The sequence below is a fragment of the Podarcis liolepis genome, assembly GCF_965112155.1.
Source record: "Podarcis liolepis genome assembly, chromosome: 15".
In the NCBI taxonomy this organism is placed as follows: Eukaryota; Metazoa; Chordata; class Lepidosauria; order Squamata; family Lacertidae; genus Podarcis; species Podarcis liolepis.
In genome coordinates this window covers 24,315,795-24,333,932 of record NC_139566.1, presented here as the reverse complement: position 1 = coordinate 24,333,932, position 18,138 = coordinate 24,315,795, and the positions used below count along the sequence as shown (strand labels likewise).

Here is an 18,138-nt window from a genome sequence, read left to right as displayed (position 1 = left end):
AGATAATGCATTCCAGGGACCCTGGAGCCATGGTGACTGGAGCCCATAGGGGGCTTCCAAGGTGGAAGTCAGGGAGACCAACATTAGGTGGAGCCAGCAAATTTTAGTTTTGCCTCTTCCCTGCTGGGTTCTGCAGTGCCAACTTCAACCAATGAGGAGGAAGTAGCCAGCTGGAACCAGCCCCAGTAGGAAGGCAAAGCAGATGGGGGCTGGCTGAAGTAGAGTGAGATTGGTGGTCCAGTGCCCTGTTTGGCTTAATGGACCAGCCTCCACTGGCCTTGAGGCAATGCTGTTGCTTGGTCTCTCTGGCTGCCCCCATTGCACATGGGCCTTCTCCTGTTCAACGGGTGTGCACCTTCTGCCCAATCAGAAGTTCACGGCTGCCAAGAGACAGAAGTGATAAACTTGCTTAACAGCTCATATAATGGACATAATTATGGTGAGTTGGTCCATATATTATAGTGATTGCTAGTGGGGTGTAGTTGAGAATACACCATAGTTTCTGTACGGTTTCTGTCAGCAGAAGCCGTATCAAGACAGATTGACCCATTTCTACATATTGATATAGGTTTTATTTATCAGTTGTGAGTTAAAGGCTGGTGTTTACTCTAAAAGGAAGCAGTGCTGAATTTGGGGATACTGTTGAAGTGGAGGCACGGGAGAATCCAGTATCAGAATTGTGAAGGGCAGAGTTTCCCCTTATCCCAACATTTGCTCTATAGAGAATTTGCCCTCCCTCCCACCCCAAGGAGTGAATGAAGGTAAAACAGGAGTAGAAGAAGGTAAAACAGGAGTGTGGTTGTTTCTTAGGTTTGGAGATGAGAAAGGTGCACTGCACAAGAAGTATTGCATGACCAAACCATATATGCTGGAGAACTGTCTCTAATGTTTGAGAGAAATGTAGTTCTCTTTTCCTGTAGAATTGTTGCTGCTTTAAACATGGAACTTGAGTGATCGCCTTAAAATGTGCTTTATAAGTACCATAAACATAAAGCACATTTTAAGGAAGGCAAGTGTATATCTCTTACATTTGTGTAACATTTCTTGCATCTGGTGAAGTGTAACCCAGTCCATGAAAACTTAAATGCTATAATAAATGTGTTCGCCTTTAAGATGCCACAAAATAGGAGTCTGTTTATGCTGTGTCATAATTACACATGTTCCTTTTCCATGACTCAACTGTACCTGTTCATATGGGAAGAAAATGAGGGACAATAGTCTAATAAATCATTATACTAAATGCTGTGAAACTGTGTCAGCCTTTTTTAAGCAATGTCATTTAATCTTTTTAATCACAGGTTCCATTGCAGCTTATAGAGAGTGTTGAATGCCGGGATATATTTCAGCTTCACTTGACTTGTAAGGACTGCAAAGTTATCAGGTATGTGTGTATATATACATATAAATTATCCTGATGGTTGTACACGTTACACTATTACAAGGAAGCATGGCCTGCTAAAGATTGGTATCAGTGCCCTGTTTAATAATTATTACTTGGTCTCATGACTGGGCAACGTTTTCCCCCTTGTCTTGTATTGTATCAATAGAACATTGACAATCCACTGTAGCAGTTTAACTTTTCAGTTGAAGGCATGCATTTGCAGGAGTATAACAAATTATCCATCTCCATCAATTGTGGGTGCCTCAGATTAACTGTAACAGCTTATTTCATTGTGTGTTCATTTTCACGTTATTGTTATTGTTGTTATTATTTATTACATTTGTGTACCACACCTCGTCCAAAGATCGCAGGGCGATTCACAACATAAAAACACAAAATAAGAAAATACGTAATAAAAAACAAAAACCAATAACCCCACCATCATGAACTTTAAAAAGGTCATTGGATGTTTAATCAGGCAAATGCTTAGTTATAGAGAAATGATTTTGCCTGGCACTTAATGAAGGCACCAGGCGAGCCTCCCTGGAGGGGAGCAGGCCACAGATGGGAAGCCACTGTAGAAAAGGCCTGTTCTCATTTATCATTTGCATGATTTTGCTTCTTGCTGCCAGAGGTGGTGATGGCCTTTCTTCAAATTAAAAAAAAAGTATTTAGATAGCTTTGGCTATGGTCTGAAGGTTTATGCAAAGAACCCTAGATTAAAAATGGGTGATCTTGAGGTAATGATATTAACTTTGCATTTTTGCGTACTAGAGTTCACTTGTAAAATATATGCAGTGCAGCTTTTGAAGCCAAATGCCAGTGTGTTCTCTCTTCTTCCCTGCTTTGAAGCTAAACTTTCATTGGATTCTGTGGCTTGGATCTCTCTGGGTGAGAATGAATAGATTTTTATCTGGCTTATTTTTATTTCATTTTTAAATTTTTTTTACAGATGTCAGTTCTCTACTTTTGAGCAGTGTCAAGAGTGGCTTAAACGGCTGAACAATGCCATCCGCCCTCCTTCAAAGATAGAGGATCTCTTTTCATTTGCTTACCACGCCTGGTGTATGGAGGTGTATGCTAGTGAAAAAGAACAGCATGGTGATTTGTGTCGACCAGGTATGATGCAGACATTCTTTGTGTAGCTGTAGAGATAAAGGAGCTTGTTCCAGTTGATTGAGGTGCTGGTGGATTTTTGCCTCTGAAAAGTTTCAAGGTTAAGGGAGTGAAGGGTTTAATGGATAGGTTTTAAAGCTGCCACTATTCAGTTGCCTTTTTTGTTGTTGTTCATTGTTTGTGGCTGCTTTCTCCAACATACAGCTTTCCTGCTCTTTTTAATATTATCTATGGGCTTCTTCATAGGCAGTTCAAGCCAATTGCATATTACATAAGCAGCATTAGGATGCCATGTCAATCAGTCTTGACTATGGGATGCCACAATGGGATGCCACAAAGCCAAATCAAAGCAAGGACAATGACTTTGGCCTTCTTTCATAATGGGTGAATATTCTGGCCTCATTTTGCAGACCCTCTGGACCAACAAGCTGAAATGGAGAGAAGGCTTTTTGTGGTAATAAAGTGCTTCCTCCTCTCTTTTGACATAGTCCTATAACGTATGCATGTGCAGAAACAAAAATTTATTATAACACTTTATGCCGTTACTGTAGAAGGTCATCAGGTTGGGTTATGGCTCCACCTTCTTATAGTAATGGAGAACTGCCTTTCAGGTGAGAGCCAACAGTTCTTTCTGCTAATGCCATCTTCATAATAGAAACAGCCAGTTACGATGCAAATGATGTTTCACTTATTCTTGCTCTTCCAAATTCACATTGATATATGCAGTTCTCTGCAGAGCAGAATTCTTGAATTCAAACTCAGTTGAGAGTTGACCAGAATTATACAGTGGTATGAAGGTGCTGCTGAGAAGAGCTGTCAGTATTGCAATTTTCTGGCATAGATCAAGAGAGCTTTGCTGCTGCACAACGATCAGTGAAAACTTTGGACCTGATCCACAGAGGCGTTTTACCATATTCAGGGAAGCTTACTTAACCCCTCCCACCCAGAAAGGGGACTTAGCTCTAACTGCAAGTCATCCTTAGACCATAGAATTGAAGTGAAGCACACTCTTGGCCCCATCCGTTGGTCAGGGGAAAGTTGGTATGTGTGTCATCTCATGACCCTGAGATTAAGAGTCTCATGCTCTTCCAACTGAGCTACTAGTGCAGGATATTTGCAGCTATTAAAGAACCAGCTTTTCCCCCAGCGAATGTTTACAAATTGTCTTTTGCTTGTGGAGTAGCATCATGTGTTCCTCAAACAGACCAGCCTAATTGTACAACGTGATAATAAAATTTGTCTGAGCGCTTTTTTTACAAAGGGAAGAAGTGCATTGAAACTAGAATGGGGCAGGCAAATACCAACCAGTCTTTAAGGGGCCTTAGCTTAACTGGTCTTCAGCTAATAATCAGGAAACAACTGATTATTAACCTATCACTGTGTGCAGAGCCAATTAAAATAACATGATACCGCTAAAGATGGTTACTAAATTTAGATTTTCATGGTTGGCATAAGCAAAGCAGATTTTCTACTGTTATAATTTCTTGACGCGGGTGGCGCTGTGGGTTAAACCACAGAGCCTAGGACTTGCTGATCAGAAGGTCGGCGGTTCGAATCCCCACGACGGGGTGAGCTCCCATTGCTCGGTCCCTGCTCCTGCCAACCTAGCAGTTCGAAAGCACGTCAAAGTGCAAGTAGATAAATACTGCATTTTTCGCTCCATTGGACGCACCCGACCATAGGGCGCTTCTAGTTTTTAGAGGAGGAAAACAAGGAAAAAAATATTCTGAATCAAATGTTGTATAAACTACTGTATTTAATAAACAACCGGTATATCAGAATCACATTACAGCCATGTAAAGTGAACAGCAGTCAACAATGGCATTAAGAACCATCATCGCTGTCATTAACAAATGAAGAGAGACTTTAAGGTTTGAGTACTCTTCTACTCTTCTGTGAACCCCAAGAGCTCATCACTGCTAAAGTCAGAATTTATGAAGCTCAGTTGCTCACAGTCACTGACATCACTTTCTTCGCTATCTTCATGTAAAATACCATCTTCGTATCCATCCAAAGCATTGCTAATGCCATTTTTTCCCTCTCAATCCTCTTCCTCCCCTCTCTCAGTGAACAGCCTGCCAGCTGCTCGCAAACATTCCCTTTACTTGAATTACAGTCAAGAAACAGCCAAGCAGAGCTTCTCAGCGGCAGGCTTGGGAGGCTTTCCTTTTCCCCACTTTCTTCTCTCCCCCCCAGCAGAACAGTCCCCTTTTCCAGCCTCCTCCTCGCCATCCCTTTCACCCAAACTCCTCAGGTGACGTCTACAATTTCTCCCCTTCACTGCTCCCTCTCCTTTGCCCTCTACCATGACTCTCCACTCACGGCAACCTATGGTACCTCATCTCCCTTCACCCAGCTTCTTGGTCCCCCTTCTCTCCATCCTCTTCCTCCCCTCTCTCAGTGAACAGCCTGCCCGCTGCTCCAAACCTTGAGGGGAAGGGCAGGCTGCTGGCAGAGCAGCACCCCCCACCCCCATTCAGCAGCCCAGGAGTGCGGGGCATGGGCGCACAGCCCTCCCCTTGCTCCAAAGCTTCCCGGGGCTGCAGGGAGAAGCCGAGGCTGCCGGCAGGGGAGCGCGGCTCCACCACCACTACCAAAGACCAGTCCAAGAGTGTGCCGCACTCCGGCAATTTGGCTCCAGGGACCACACATTCGCTTCATAGGACGCACAGACATTTCCTCTTACTTTTTAAGAGTAAAAAAGTGCGTCCAATGGTGCGAAAAATACGGTAGGTGCTGCTACAGCGGGAAGGTAAACGGCGTTTCCGTGCGCTGCTCTGGTTCGCCAGAAGCGGCTTAGTCATGCTGACCACATGACCCGGAAGCTGTATGCCGGCTCCCTCGGCCAATAAAGCCAGATGAGTGCCGCAACCCCAGAGTCAGCCATGACTGGACCTAATGGTTAGGGATCCCTTTACCTTTACCTAATTTCTTGACAAAATCACTGGGGCCATCTCATATTAAGTTCTTTTCATTCTACTATTGTCTTCTTTTGTTGTAGGAGAACATGTAAGTTCGAGATTTAAAAATGAGGTTGAACGGATGGGTTTTGATATGAACAATGCCTGGAGGATCTCCAACATCAATGAGAAGTACAAGTAAGTTCTGTGGATGTTTGCAGACAGCTGGCAGCAGCCTAACCTTTATTGAAGTAGGCATTTTGGAGCAGAGCATATCATAGCCCTTGCTGCGGTTGGATGCACTTGTAGATCTTGGTACTGCTGATGGTTTGGAACTGAGCGGGTGGGGTTTCTTAGTAGCCTTAAAGCTCAGAAAAGCAAAGTGATAGAGCACCCCATGTAGCTGCCATTTTCTAGTTCTGTTTCTCAACATCCATGAAACAGGCCTGCAGTGGTGTATGCAGACACTGCTATCTGTCATCTAGCCTCAGAGGGCTGCTAAAACGAATAGTGCAAGCTACCTAAACACTTTGGGTCTCCTGTCCAGTTGCTTCCTGGCCTTTAAAGACCCAGGAGCATCCGAGAATAAACAAGCAGCAAGGTTGGGTCATGTAATATAAGGCTGTGTCTGGCAACTTGGAAACCATAGTTGCTCTCCCTAGGCGAGTGCTAAATTATAAGATTGCTCTGTTCTTGAGAAAGTAGTGCTCACAAAGGACTGTGGAATAAGGGAAGACAAGGAAAGAATACTTTGCACCTTGAGCTTCTATGTTGGAAGGGTGCTAACAGCTTGTCATGGAAGGAAACCAATGCTGTGACTATACATGCATGGCTTTAAAAAAATGTCCTCCTTTTTCCACACAGGCTCTGTAGCAGCTACCCTCAAGAACTCATAGTTCCTGTTTGGATCACAGACAAAGAGCTGGAAAGTGTGGCAGGATTCCGATCTTGGAAACGCATCCCTGCTGTGGTTTATAGGTGAGGCCTGCATTGAAGCACCTATTAAATTGAATGTAAAGTGGTGTGTGCTTTTTATCACCTTGCCAGATGCTTAATCAGCAGCTTGGCAACTATGCTGAACTACAAAACTGGCACCATTGATCTTTCACTTGCCTTTCTTTGGGCTGTGGAGCATTGACCCCAGATGCTCAGCTGTAAGCTAAGCTGGCTGGGACTTGTTCCTTGAGTCACTCCAGCTGGCCCTGCTGCAAAGCCCACAAGCCCTTCAAGATGTGTAGGAATGATTGGATAAATGGTGGTTGTCTCTGTAGTCCAACAGTTGTGAAATGATCTCCCCAGGGAAGCCCTTCTGTTTCTCTGATTATGACCTTTTTGGCATCAGGTGCAAAATATTCTACCTTTTAATTTTACTCTTATGTGTTGGTGTATTTAAACCTGGGCACATTGCTTTCCTTTTAATGATTTTGAGGCCGGTTTTTATAATAATTATCTTGCTGGTCTGTTTTCAGTTGTGTTTTTTTGGTCCTGATTTTGCACTGAATTCTGAGTTTTTATGTCATTTGTTTTGAGAAATGCTTTATTGACTGGATTTTATTTGATTTATTTGGAAAATGCCCAGGGGACTTTGTTTGACGAGCAGTCTAGAAATGTAATAATAATAGTTGGCTACATGGGTTGTTTTGGAACACGGCACAGGTTATGTAAAAACTATAGATGGGCTTCACGGACTGCCTGTTTCTGAACAAAAGGCACATCTAAAGTACTGAAGCTGCTGATCATCATTAACTTTGGCAGTTTGTCAGTGATCTCTCTTTAGGATTAAACAGGCAGCCTCCCAGTTCTAGACATCTCTGCATTATAGACATTTTATATGCGTCAACAAAAAACTGGTTGAAATTCTGACCCTGGTATAAGTGGTGATAGATCTATTGGTTCAGTTACTTTGAAACTTGTTTCTTAAGCATTCTGACACAAATCTCTTTAAATCCTAACTTCATTTTTTTTACTGCGTTTTGATTACAAACGTTGATTCAAATGAAATTCAGTATGAAATACTGTTTCCAGAGGGCATACATTAGAATGCCCTATGAAACAGTATTTCATAGAAAGCATTTCTGCTTTAGAAAGTCAAAACTACTTTTGGAATTCTACAGTAAGGTGGCAATTCCTATGTCACTGTGCATTTGCTCTAGCATTACCTGCACTTAGGGCCCTATTGTGATGGCTACTGTTAGCTGTTTCATTTCTGTTTCCTACAGGCATCAGGGCAATGGGGCGGTCATTTCCCGTTGTGGGCAGCCAGAGGTCAGCTGGTGGGGCTGGAGAAATGCTGACGACGAACATCTTGTCCAGTCAGTGGCCAAAGCTTGTGCCTCAGATTCCAAGTCTAATAGCAGTAAACTAGTGAATGGAAACTGTTCAAGAGATTTCTCCAATGGAGGAGACCTCTCTGATGTAGAATTTGGTAAGTTTGGTTATCTCTTTGTTTCTCAAATATTGCATTTCGGAGTCTCCATAGAGTTCAAATGGCAGTTTCCCCCCTGATAGGGATTTCAGCCTTTTGCCTGCAACTCTTGTGTGTAGGACACCTGGATGCCTGCTCTGCCTTGGAGGGGGTGGGGGGGAAGGATAGCCAGGGTGCCACTTATGTCATTGATGGGTCATAACTTAGGGGTAGAGCATCTGATTTTCAGAATAATAATAATAATAATAATAATTTATTATTTATACCCCGCCCATCTGGCTGGGTTTTCCTAGCCACTCTGGGCGGCTTCCAACAGAATATTAAAATACAATAGTCTATTAAACATTAAATGCTTCCCTAAACAGGGCTGCCTTCAGATGTCTTCTAAAAGTCTGGTAGTTGTTTTTCTCTTTGACATCTGGTGGGAGGGCGTTCCACATGGCAGGTGCCACTACCAAGAAGGCCCTCTGCCTGGTTCCCTGTAACTAGGCTTCTCGCAGCCAGAGAACTGCCACAAGACCCTCGGCACTGGACCTCAGTGTCCGGGCAGAATGATGGGGGTGGAGACGCTCCTTCAGGTATACTGGACCGAACCCGTTTAGGGCTTTAAAGGTCAGCACCAACACTTTGAATTGTGCTCAGAAACATACTGGGAGCCAATGTAGGTCTTTCAAGACCGGTGTTATGTGGTCTCGGCAGCTGCTCCCAGTTACCAGTCTAGCTGCCGCATTCTGGATTAGTTGTAGTTTCCGGGCCACCTTCCAAGGTAGCCCCACATAGAGCTCATTGCAGTAGTCCAAGTGAGAGATAACTAGAGCATGCACCACTCTGGCGAGACAGGTCCCAGGTTGAATCTCCAGCATCTTCAGGTAGGGTTGGGAAAGTTCTCTGCCTGAAACCCTGAAGAGCTGCTGTTAGTGCAGATAATACTGAGCTACATAGATTCAGCAAAAAGTGGCCTCCTGTGTACATAAGGACAGGGTGGAATGATAACTGCAGGAGACAATTTGAAGGAGGAGCAAAATGGCAGTTGGTTCTAGGCAGCCCGGTGGGGTAGGCCTTGTGGCCTCACTTCTCCCTCTTCTGTAACCAGGTTGAATCAGCTACTGCTGGTGCCAGAATTAGACATGAGGAGTATGTTCCACTGTCAAAAGCAGCTCCTCTGCTTCTCTCTCTCTTTCTTGATCTCTTCTATATGTAAGATGCCATGTAATCCATGTGTCAAGTGTGCACTTTTTCGATAACTGCTGCTGAATAAGCTGTTCTCTCCTTTTCTTCTTCAGATTCCTCCATCTCCAACGCTTCAGGAGCAGAAAGTCTAGCCATTCAGCCTCAGAAACTTTTGATCTTGGATGCACGCTCATATGCAGCTGCAGTGGCAAACAGGGCCAAAGGGGGAGGCTGTGAATGCCCAGGTGAGTAGCTGTGCTGTGCTCTGAGCATTGTGCAAAGGTGTTTACACATGCAGAGAAGGAGTGGGAGTGGAGACCTTGTCTAAACCAGATCAAATTTTGGTTACCAGAGTAGCTACCATTAATTCAAGGAGGTTGGAAATGGGTGGGTGTGTGCTAAAAATGTTCAAATCCAAAGGGGTTGTTCCTTAAGAAGAGAAAGATGCCACCTTTTGTCCTGCAATTTAGATCCAGTCTCTAAAGCTAAACTACAGTATTTGATCATGGAGTCCTTACCATATTTTAATCAAAAGTATGGTTTTTGGGTTTTGTTTTTTTTAAAACCCACCTTGTTTTGTTTTAAGGAAGTGAAGGAATTGCACTGCATGGCCAAATTCACTAAACCATGGTGTTTAGTGTTGCATCTGAATTTCGCCACAGAATGCAGAAGTTGCAGGTAGCTTTGGGCTCATGTGTCTACCCCTTTCCCTGTTTGTAATTTGTAACAAAGAGCAGTTTTTAGTTTCACCCAAATTGGTGAAACTCCAGGTTGTTGCAGATTGCAAACAAGAAGTTTTTAAATTCCTTCTCCTGATGTGTAAAGGAGGAAGGAAGGGAAAAATTGAGAGAGACGTTGATTAAATTTCTGGAGAGCCACTACCGGTGTGGTGCAGACAGTAATGAGATCTCTGGATCCAGGGGTCTGATAACAAGGCCAAACACTTACGTTCCAAGTGACACCCTGATTCTCTGTATGATTCAAAATCTGCAATAGATGTCAGCTTAAAAGTTTATAATATTACGGCATGCGCTTGACATCATTTATAAGTTCGCTGATCCACCCAAACCAATACATGGTGAAAAACTGCATGGTGCACCAGCCAGGTGCACCTTATTTATGAAGACCTAATGATTGTAATTTGTTTAAAAATTGCAAGATGCTACAGAAGTCCAGCATGAACCCATACTTCCACCCTCCAGGCTTCATTCTAATCGTACCAAAAAACTTTTAAAGTTCTGTGCAACTACGTCACCCATCCCAAACAAGTACAGTGGTACCTCGGGTTACAGACGCTTCAGGTTACAGACGCTTCAGGTTACAGACTCCGCTAACCCAGAAATAATACCTTGGGTTAAGAAATTTGCTTCAGGATGAGAACAGAAATGGTGGCAGCTCGGCGGCAGCAGCAGCGGGAGGCCACATTAGCTATAATGGTACCTCAGGTTAAGAACTGTTTCAGGTTAAGAATGTACCTCCAGCACAAATTAAGTTCTTAACCCGAGGTACCACTGTATTGGGATCCGTATACTTGAAATTCCTACATACAAAGTAGCCCATGGAAACAATTGAACTTGTATGTCTACAGTTACAGGTGTTGCTTCCTGGCAGTGGTTCAGGAGTATAGTGGCTGAAGAATGTGCCACTGTTGTCATGCTAAATTGCCACCAGAGAGGGCAGAGGGTGAGAGATAATATCGAGACAGGTCCTGAGCATGCTGACACTACACAACTCTTATTTTTCAAGTCCTCCACTGCCATGTCCGTCTTGCTAACTAAGGGGGCTGTCTGACTTCTGTTCACTGGTGATAACAATCAGTTTCAAACCACTTCTATAGATAAAGACCATTGTTCCCAGCAAGCAGTCCAGTAGATCAGTAAGTTCATGTGTTTTCTTTAGACTGTGTTAGAATAACTCCCTCTATTCTGTCATAACAGTCGTCCTTTGTCATGATGTTTGGTGTGCCTGAGAGAACCTCAAAGGCTAGAGGAGGCTGATGGGATAATAGCGCTTAGCACAGGCCCCAGCTGCTGCTGGCTCATTTTTACAGTAAAGCTCCTTCATTCATTTCGCTTCTGCCTTGTTTGAAGTGCCTTATCTTCTGCTTTTAACAGAGTATTATCCAAACTGTGAAGTAGTGTTTATGGGAATGGCAAACATCCATTCTATTCGGAAGAGCTTTCAGTCGCTGCGTTTGCTCTGCACACAAATGCCGGACCCAGGAAAGTGAGTGACATGTGCCCCTTCTCTCTGCCCCCCCCCACTGTTGTCCCCTTGCACATCTCCCCTTCCCAGCACGCACACTGTACTAATAGGTTTATTGGTATTGCTTTTTAAACAATCTAATCCTCAGTCTTCTTTTTGTCATTGTAAATAAAGGCAGTCATTTGCATGCCTTCCACCAACCTTGTGCCCTCCAGATATTTTTGGATTGCAGCCCCCATTATTCCCAGCCATAATGGCCATTTAGAAGGCACTAGGTTAGTGAATGCTGGATTAGTTATTAGATAAGAGAAAATTAACATTTGTAATTATTTGTATATGTTTGTGTGTGTGTACACACACACACACACACACACACACACAGATATATAATTAATATTGGCTTTTTTAATTTAAAAAACCTAGTTTTTTTTAATCCACCTACCTCCAGACCTATTGACCTTGGCTATTTTCCCACACAAAATAGGAGGGTTCCCCAAAATACTGCCAACACACACTCCTGCATTGTTGGCATGTGTGCAAGCTTACCTTTAGGGGGAACCTACCTGTTATTACTGTTCTCTTTGGGAACCTTGGATATGCTTCTGAGACACCCCAAGTTTTCTGGAAATAGAGGCTTGGATACCCACTAACTTAAGTGATTTGTACTTTTTGATGCAGAAGAAAAAAAGTATACCCTCCACTTGTTACTGAAATTTGCTCAACCTACAAACTTCACTTTAACAGAACAGAGAGGTCAAAACTATTCTCCCTTGTTGATCTGCAGCTGGCTGTCAGCTCTGGAAAGCACCAAATGGCTGCAACATTTGTCTGTCCTTCTGAAATCGGCACTTCTGGTAGTTCATGCAGTGGACAGAGATCAGCGGCCCGTCTTGGTGCACTGCTCAGATGGCTGGGACAGAACCCCGCAGATAGTGGCTCTGGCTAAGCTGCTGCTGGATCCATATTACAGGACCATCGAGGTTCGTGGCATGGGAAATAGGACAGTTGGGGGACCTCTAAATCGTGTTTAGAAAGGTTTATGGTGGTGGCTCTTCTAAAGAAGAGCATCTGTGGCCCTCCAGATGTTGCTCAGCTGCTATCCCCATTGTTCCTGGCCATTGGCTGTGCTTGCTAGGGCTAATGTGAATTGTAATTGAGCAACATCTGGAGAGCCAGTCGTCCCCCACGCCTGATGCATGTGTTTTCCTCCAAACTGCTGAAGAATAGACTTGGCATGAAATAAAATGGATTTAATGCTGGAAGGGTTTTTTGGGGGTGTGGGGTGCGTAAGAGAAATGTGAGTTTGTGTCCGAGAATGAAATAGGTAGTCTGAAGTAAGGATCATTTTGAAGTGTTATTAAGGATGGCAGAGATATAAACATGGATCTGGCCCTTGGGGTGCCACTTGTGTGTAAGCTCTTTTCCGCAAGCCTCATTGATGCAAATGAGAGCAGCTTTTCTTCATTTCAGTGGGACTTGCCCATGAGACTTTCATAGTGAATTTGACCCCTTGCTGGGTAATTGCTAGGAGGGAAAGCATTTTGGGTTTTCCACCTCATGCCAGCATATCTTAGTTTGGCTTTGTGGACTTGAGCCTTGTGCGAATTTAATTCAGTGATGCTTCCCTCAGGGTTTCCAGGTGCTTGTGGAGATGGAGTGGCTGGATTTTGGCCATAAGTTTGCCGATCGCTGTGGTCACGGTGAGAATTCGGATGACCTGAATGAACGATGCCCAGTTTTCCTGCAGTGGCTCGACTGTGTCCATCAGCTCCAGAGGCAGTTCCCCTGCTCTTTCGAGTTTAATGAAGCATTCCTTGTGAGTTGAATACTTTTACACACTGCTTCTAATATTTTGAACCTTTTCGTAGTTCAGTATTCAGATATGAAAAGGAAACTACCAAGCCAAAAAAAGTAAAAAGTAAAAATCTCTCGTTGGAGTCTGCAGAAATGCTAACTCAGAGGATAGTTAGGTATGTTCCATAGCGTTATTTAAACTCTGAATTAGAAAATCAAATTTGGAGTTCACATTAAACTCACATATTTCAGACCTGCGTATCTGTGTTTTGGTTGTGTGTGTGAAAGAGAAATCAAGAGATCCTACTTTTCAGGCTTGTGTGCCAACAGTAATATAGCTGCATCCTTTCTATATAGGTCAAGTTGGTGCAGCACACATACTCCTGCCTCTTTGGTACATTCCTGTGCAACAACGCGAAGGAGAGAGGTGAAAAGCACACCCAAGAGAGGACCTGTTCAGTTTGGTCTCTGCTGCGAGCAGGAAACAAAGCCTTCAAAAATCTGCTTTACTCCTCCCAATCAGAATCTGTATGTACTTTTTATTTGCGCTCCTATAAAAATGTAACCAGTCTGGTGCACATAGTTCTTTTCCCCTTTCCCATTCCCACAACACTCCTGTCAGGTAAATCAAGATGAGGTGAAGTATGATGCAGCTATATATATGATTGCAACTTAGTGGAGGTAGGCAAATTCTACTTCAAGGCAAGGCACTTCAGCCTACCTTATTGAAGCAAGAGTTTGTATCTAAAAGAGGGTAAAGGAACCTGGTCTTCCAAGACAATGCAAAACACTGCATTAGGTGACCCAACTTGGGCAATATGTTCTTGCACTGAACAAAGTTTCATGAAGCCAAAAAGACTCTCAGAGCTACAGCACTCTGAGAATAGTCAAAAGATGTAGGACACAGTCCAGCAGGATGCTCCTTTCTGCAAACCCCCTTGAGATGAGTAGGAGCTGGCCAAGAGCACAGTAGTGCTCTGAGACAGTTGGTCTGTAGGTCCATGTTGCAGTTTGAGTGTTTGTCCCCATATTCTGTCTTCATGGGAAACACCTGGGAAGTGTGACTTGAAAGCAGCAATTAGCCAACATATGGACATACTGTACTACTATTCAGCTATTTTAGATTCAGAGCAAAAGGACTGTTAGGCATATAATGTACCATAATTTCCCTATAGACCCCAAATGTGCTTCTTGAAACCCACTCTTTTGACTACAAACATTCAGTGATCTTCAGTTAACCAATTTTGCAGCTGTTAATAATGTCAAAAAACTCTTAAGGCTTCGTGTGCACACTCCCACACATCCTTGTAACGCTGGTAGAGGTCTGGCATTACATGCAGCCACAGCAAATGTCACCCAACTGTACGGAACGGGGTAGGTTTTGTGTTATTGGGGGTACATTGCTTGAGAGAGAATGTGTGCTGAAGGGCACATTATTATTACAGTATTCTAAAAGTATGGCTGAAAATAAGATAGTTAAATCACCTGGGAAAATGCATGTAAATCACTCTGAGCTCTTCTGAGACACAGAACGGCATAAGTGCAGTATATATAATAATACAATTGGTGGATGCACTACACTGCTCATCTGGTTGTTTTAAAATAAGTTGCCATTTTAATATAACATTCTTGGTTTTGGGCGTTTGCTTGCTTTCCCAGTCATTGCAATGATTCACCCTCTTTTGAAATGTGGTGGTTGAGAGTATGAGCAATGAGCTGGCGGGAGGGGCTGTATCAATTGATGGGGTGGGCAAACAGAGGCCATTCCAATGTGTCCAGAAGGGGCAAGATTCAAATGGCTGCTCTTGAATATATTCAAGATTAACCTGCGACTGCAAATTAAAATGCAAGGTCAGTCAATCTCAAACCTTAATAAAAGGATTACAGCCTTCTTAGTAGTCTGTTCGTCCTCTCTCTCTCTCAGGTGCTGTATCCTGTGTGCCACGTGCGAAACCTCATGCTGTGGAGTGCCGTTTACTTGCCATGTTCTTCCCCTTCGACCCCTGTGGATGACACCTGTGCCCCTTACCCAGTCCCAGGTTCCAGCCCTGAAGATCAGCCTCTGGGCAGGTGAGCTCAGAGTTCAGATGATGTAATGTAAGTAGATGTTTGACAAGTGAGGGAGTTGCCTCTATTGCTGTCCACGTGATTAACAAATGGCAGTTTTCAGGAGTTGTTGAGAGAGTATAGCATCATGCGAAAGATGATTATCTGCAGGCGTGATTGGCCGTTAACAGCTGATTTCTAACCTGTAATTAGAAACAATTCTCAGCATTTTTCTTTCTTTCCTCTCAAGGCTGCCAAAGACAAGGTCATTTGACAATCTGACAATGGCTGGTGACAGCAGCGTACCGACAACCAACCGGCGTAGTAGCGACCCCAGCCTCAACGAGAAGTGGCAGGAGCACCGCCGGTCCCTGGAGCTGAGTAGCCTTGGGAACCCGGAGGACGACCCCTTTGACGGAGAATGTGTGGGCAAACAAGGCAGGACTCTGGTTGGAGCAGAACTTTCAGTGGCTGTAGCAGAAGGGCAGATGGAGAACATTTTGCAAGAGGCTACCAAGGAGGAAGTGAGCTTGGAGGAGTGTGTGAGGGGTGTTCCAGAAATGGCAAGTAAAGAAGGGGGAGAGGACACTGCTCTTGATAAGGAAAGCAGGACTGAGAACCTGGACAGCTCTACTGATAACATGGGTGGGAAGACCGAACTGGATACAGCAACTTTATTAGACAATCCAGTTTCCAGCCCACAGATGGATTTACAGGGTGCTTTTGAGCTTCAGGGGCAAGATGAGCTCCATTACGATGTCCAGAAACCATCTCAGGTGAAGGAACTACGGCCTGGCTTTTTGGGCAATGCTGTAAATAGTAACATTCAAAGAGCAGAGGAGGACACTGTTAGTAGGCTACCTGTAGAGGTCAAAATCCCTCAGGGCACTCCCCAGCCCAGCCTACCATTTCCTGTACTGCATGAGATGGGAACATCAAACATGGAGAGCTCTACGGAAACTTTAACAGAGAATGGGGCAAAGACGGAGCTGATCCAGAATGTCTCTTGCCATTGGCTCCATCCCATGGACAACAGTGCTGGCGAACTTTCCCGCACTGTCGAAAGTCAGCCTGAGAACGAGGACTCGATAGAGCTACACAAACTGGCAGCGAACCTAAACAGGACTACTAAGAGCAGCAGCTTACATGACCCAATGCCTTCACCTTGTGCCTTGCCTTTAGCTGACTATAAAGAGATTGTGTGCAATGGAGAGCTGGAGCCTGAGAACAAGGTGGCAGAGAGCCCGGCAGGGTTCAGTGTTACCCAGAAATACCCTGCACCAAACGGGCACTGTGTGAACGGGGAGGAAGGCAGGGTAAAGGCTTCCCTCAGCCGACAGGTCTCGGCAGCTAGTTGTAGTTCTGCCCCGCTGCATCTGAGGAATTTGCACCACAAGTGGGTTCATGCTATTCCAGGCCGGCAGCAGACAGCAAACAGCCCGGACCAGCCTGCCCGGAGTCACCTGGATGACGATGGGATGCCAATCTATGCCGATGTCATTCAGCAGCGCCTCCGCCAGATTGAAAGTGGGCACCAGCAGGAAGTGGAGACTTTAAAAAAGCAGGTGCAGGAGCTGAGGAGCCGTCTAGAGAGCCAGTACCTGAACAGCTCGCTACGTTTCAACGGGGATTATGGGGATGAAGTGGTAAGTTAAGCGACCTTTGCCATGATTGTGCCCGTGGTTCTGTGCAAGGAAAATGGATCCTTGGAAGTGACTCCACACAAAAAAGGCTACCTGGATACATATGCCCTCTTCCCCACAGATATATATGGCACATTGATAGCCAGAGGCTAGGGGTGTAGGGAACCAGCCTTTCCTGATACACAAATTCTTTCTCACTTAGTCCCCCTGGAGGTGATTCTGATTCATTACAGGCAGCTGGATGAATGGCTAATTTGCTAAGCTGCTCATGCTTTGGAAAGTGTGTGTGTGTGTGTGTGTGTGTGTGTGTGTGTGTGTTTGTTTGTGTGTGTTTGTGTTTTAGTGCCAGTAAAAATGGCAAAGCCATACATGCTTTATTTGGTTGAGGAGGGACACTGCCTTGTATAAACATTGTATAAAGACTTGTTGATGTTGTATCAGGACTTCTTTATAGTTATTAGCAGAAGACGCCAAAGCACTGCTGCAGCAGAGACTAATTTATTCCATGTCCTGTCCAAGTTCATTGAAATGCCTATGCACCATTTAGGCCTGTTGAAAGGTCTTGACAGTCCAGTCCACTAGTTTCTGCATTTTCTTTTGAGTGGTCAAGAGTCCTCCCTCAAAAGAGGCACCCCTGTTGCATCATTTTTTAACCTGTTGGTGGTTTTAAGGGGAAGTTCTTTGTGTCATGTGTTTATGAGTGCAGGTGTTTATGGATGCTTGGGGCTGCTCCAGAATTTTAAAAAATGCATGCATAACATAAAGCATGAAAACAGGGTCGATCATGATGTGGCATGCAGTGGGATGGATCACCAGCTGGCAGTCCTTGATCCAAATCCCTGCTGTGTTCTGCTCACCAACGTGAGATCTGTCATTGTGAGGTCTATTCAAAGGGGAATGAGCAACTGTGAAAAGGTGGTTAGTAGCCAGCCAGCCACATGTGTCCCGTTCTTTCCTGTGCAGCCTGGATGAGAGAGAGCAAAATTGCCAGTAAGTAACCTAGTGAGTCGACAGGAAGCGGGTGGTCGGCGGTTCAAATCCCCATGACGGGGTGAGCTCCCATTGATAGGCCCCTGCTCCTGCCCACCTAGCAATTCGAAAGCACCCAGTGCAAGTAGATAAATAGGTACCAGTCCGGCGGGAAGGTAAACCGCATTTCCGTGCACCACTCTGGCTTCACTAGAAGCAGCTTAGTCATGCTGGCCACATGACCTGGAATCTGTACGCCGGCTCCCTTGTCCAGTAAAGCGAGATGAGTGCCGCAACCCCAGAGTCGTCTGACTGGACCTAATGGTCAGGAGTCCCTTTACCTTTACCTTTAACCAAATGAATCGGGGGGGGTGAATAGAGAGAGTGGGTGGATATTTGGAAGGTAGGCTGTTGGGCTTGTGCTTGGCTCTGGATTGGTCCTCCCAAGTGATGTAGTCGTCTTAAAGGTTTTGGATGCGATGGGAAGAC

General features: G+C 44.6%; 1 protein-coding gene across 40 annotated transcripts in view; it reads left to right on the top strand.

Moving 5' to 3' along the window:
* MTMR3 (myotubularin related protein 3) overlaps positions 1-18,138 on the top strand; it is a 56,334-nt gene that overhangs the window by 29,524 nt on the left and 8,672 nt on the right. For all 40 annotated transcript variants that reach the window (XR_014519826.1, XM_083478465.1, XM_083478474.1 and 37 more), the window contains 12 exons: positions 1,299-1,381; positions 2,334-2,500; positions 5,499-5,595; positions 6,262-6,375; positions 7,617-7,822; positions 9,106-9,237; positions 11,107-11,218; positions 11,982-12,177; positions 12,828-13,013; positions 13,349-13,519; positions 14,916-15,061; positions 15,288-16,683. Coding sequence is in view for 39 of the 40 variants with exons in the window: in XM_083478465.1 (XP_083334591.1) it covers positions 1,299-1,381; positions 2,334-2,500; positions 5,499-5,595; positions 6,262-6,375; positions 7,617-7,822; positions 9,106-9,237; positions 11,107-11,218; positions 11,982-12,177; positions 12,828-13,013; positions 13,349-13,519; positions 14,916-15,061; positions 15,288-16,683 (3,006 nt within the window). In the remaining variant the exon portion in view is untranslated. The remainder of the gene's footprint in view (positions 1-1,298; positions 1,382-2,333; positions 2,501-5,498; positions 5,596-6,261; positions 6,376-7,616; positions 7,823-9,105; positions 9,238-11,106; positions 11,219-11,981; positions 12,178-12,827; positions 13,014-13,348; positions 13,520-14,915; positions 15,062-15,287; positions 16,684-18,138) is intronic.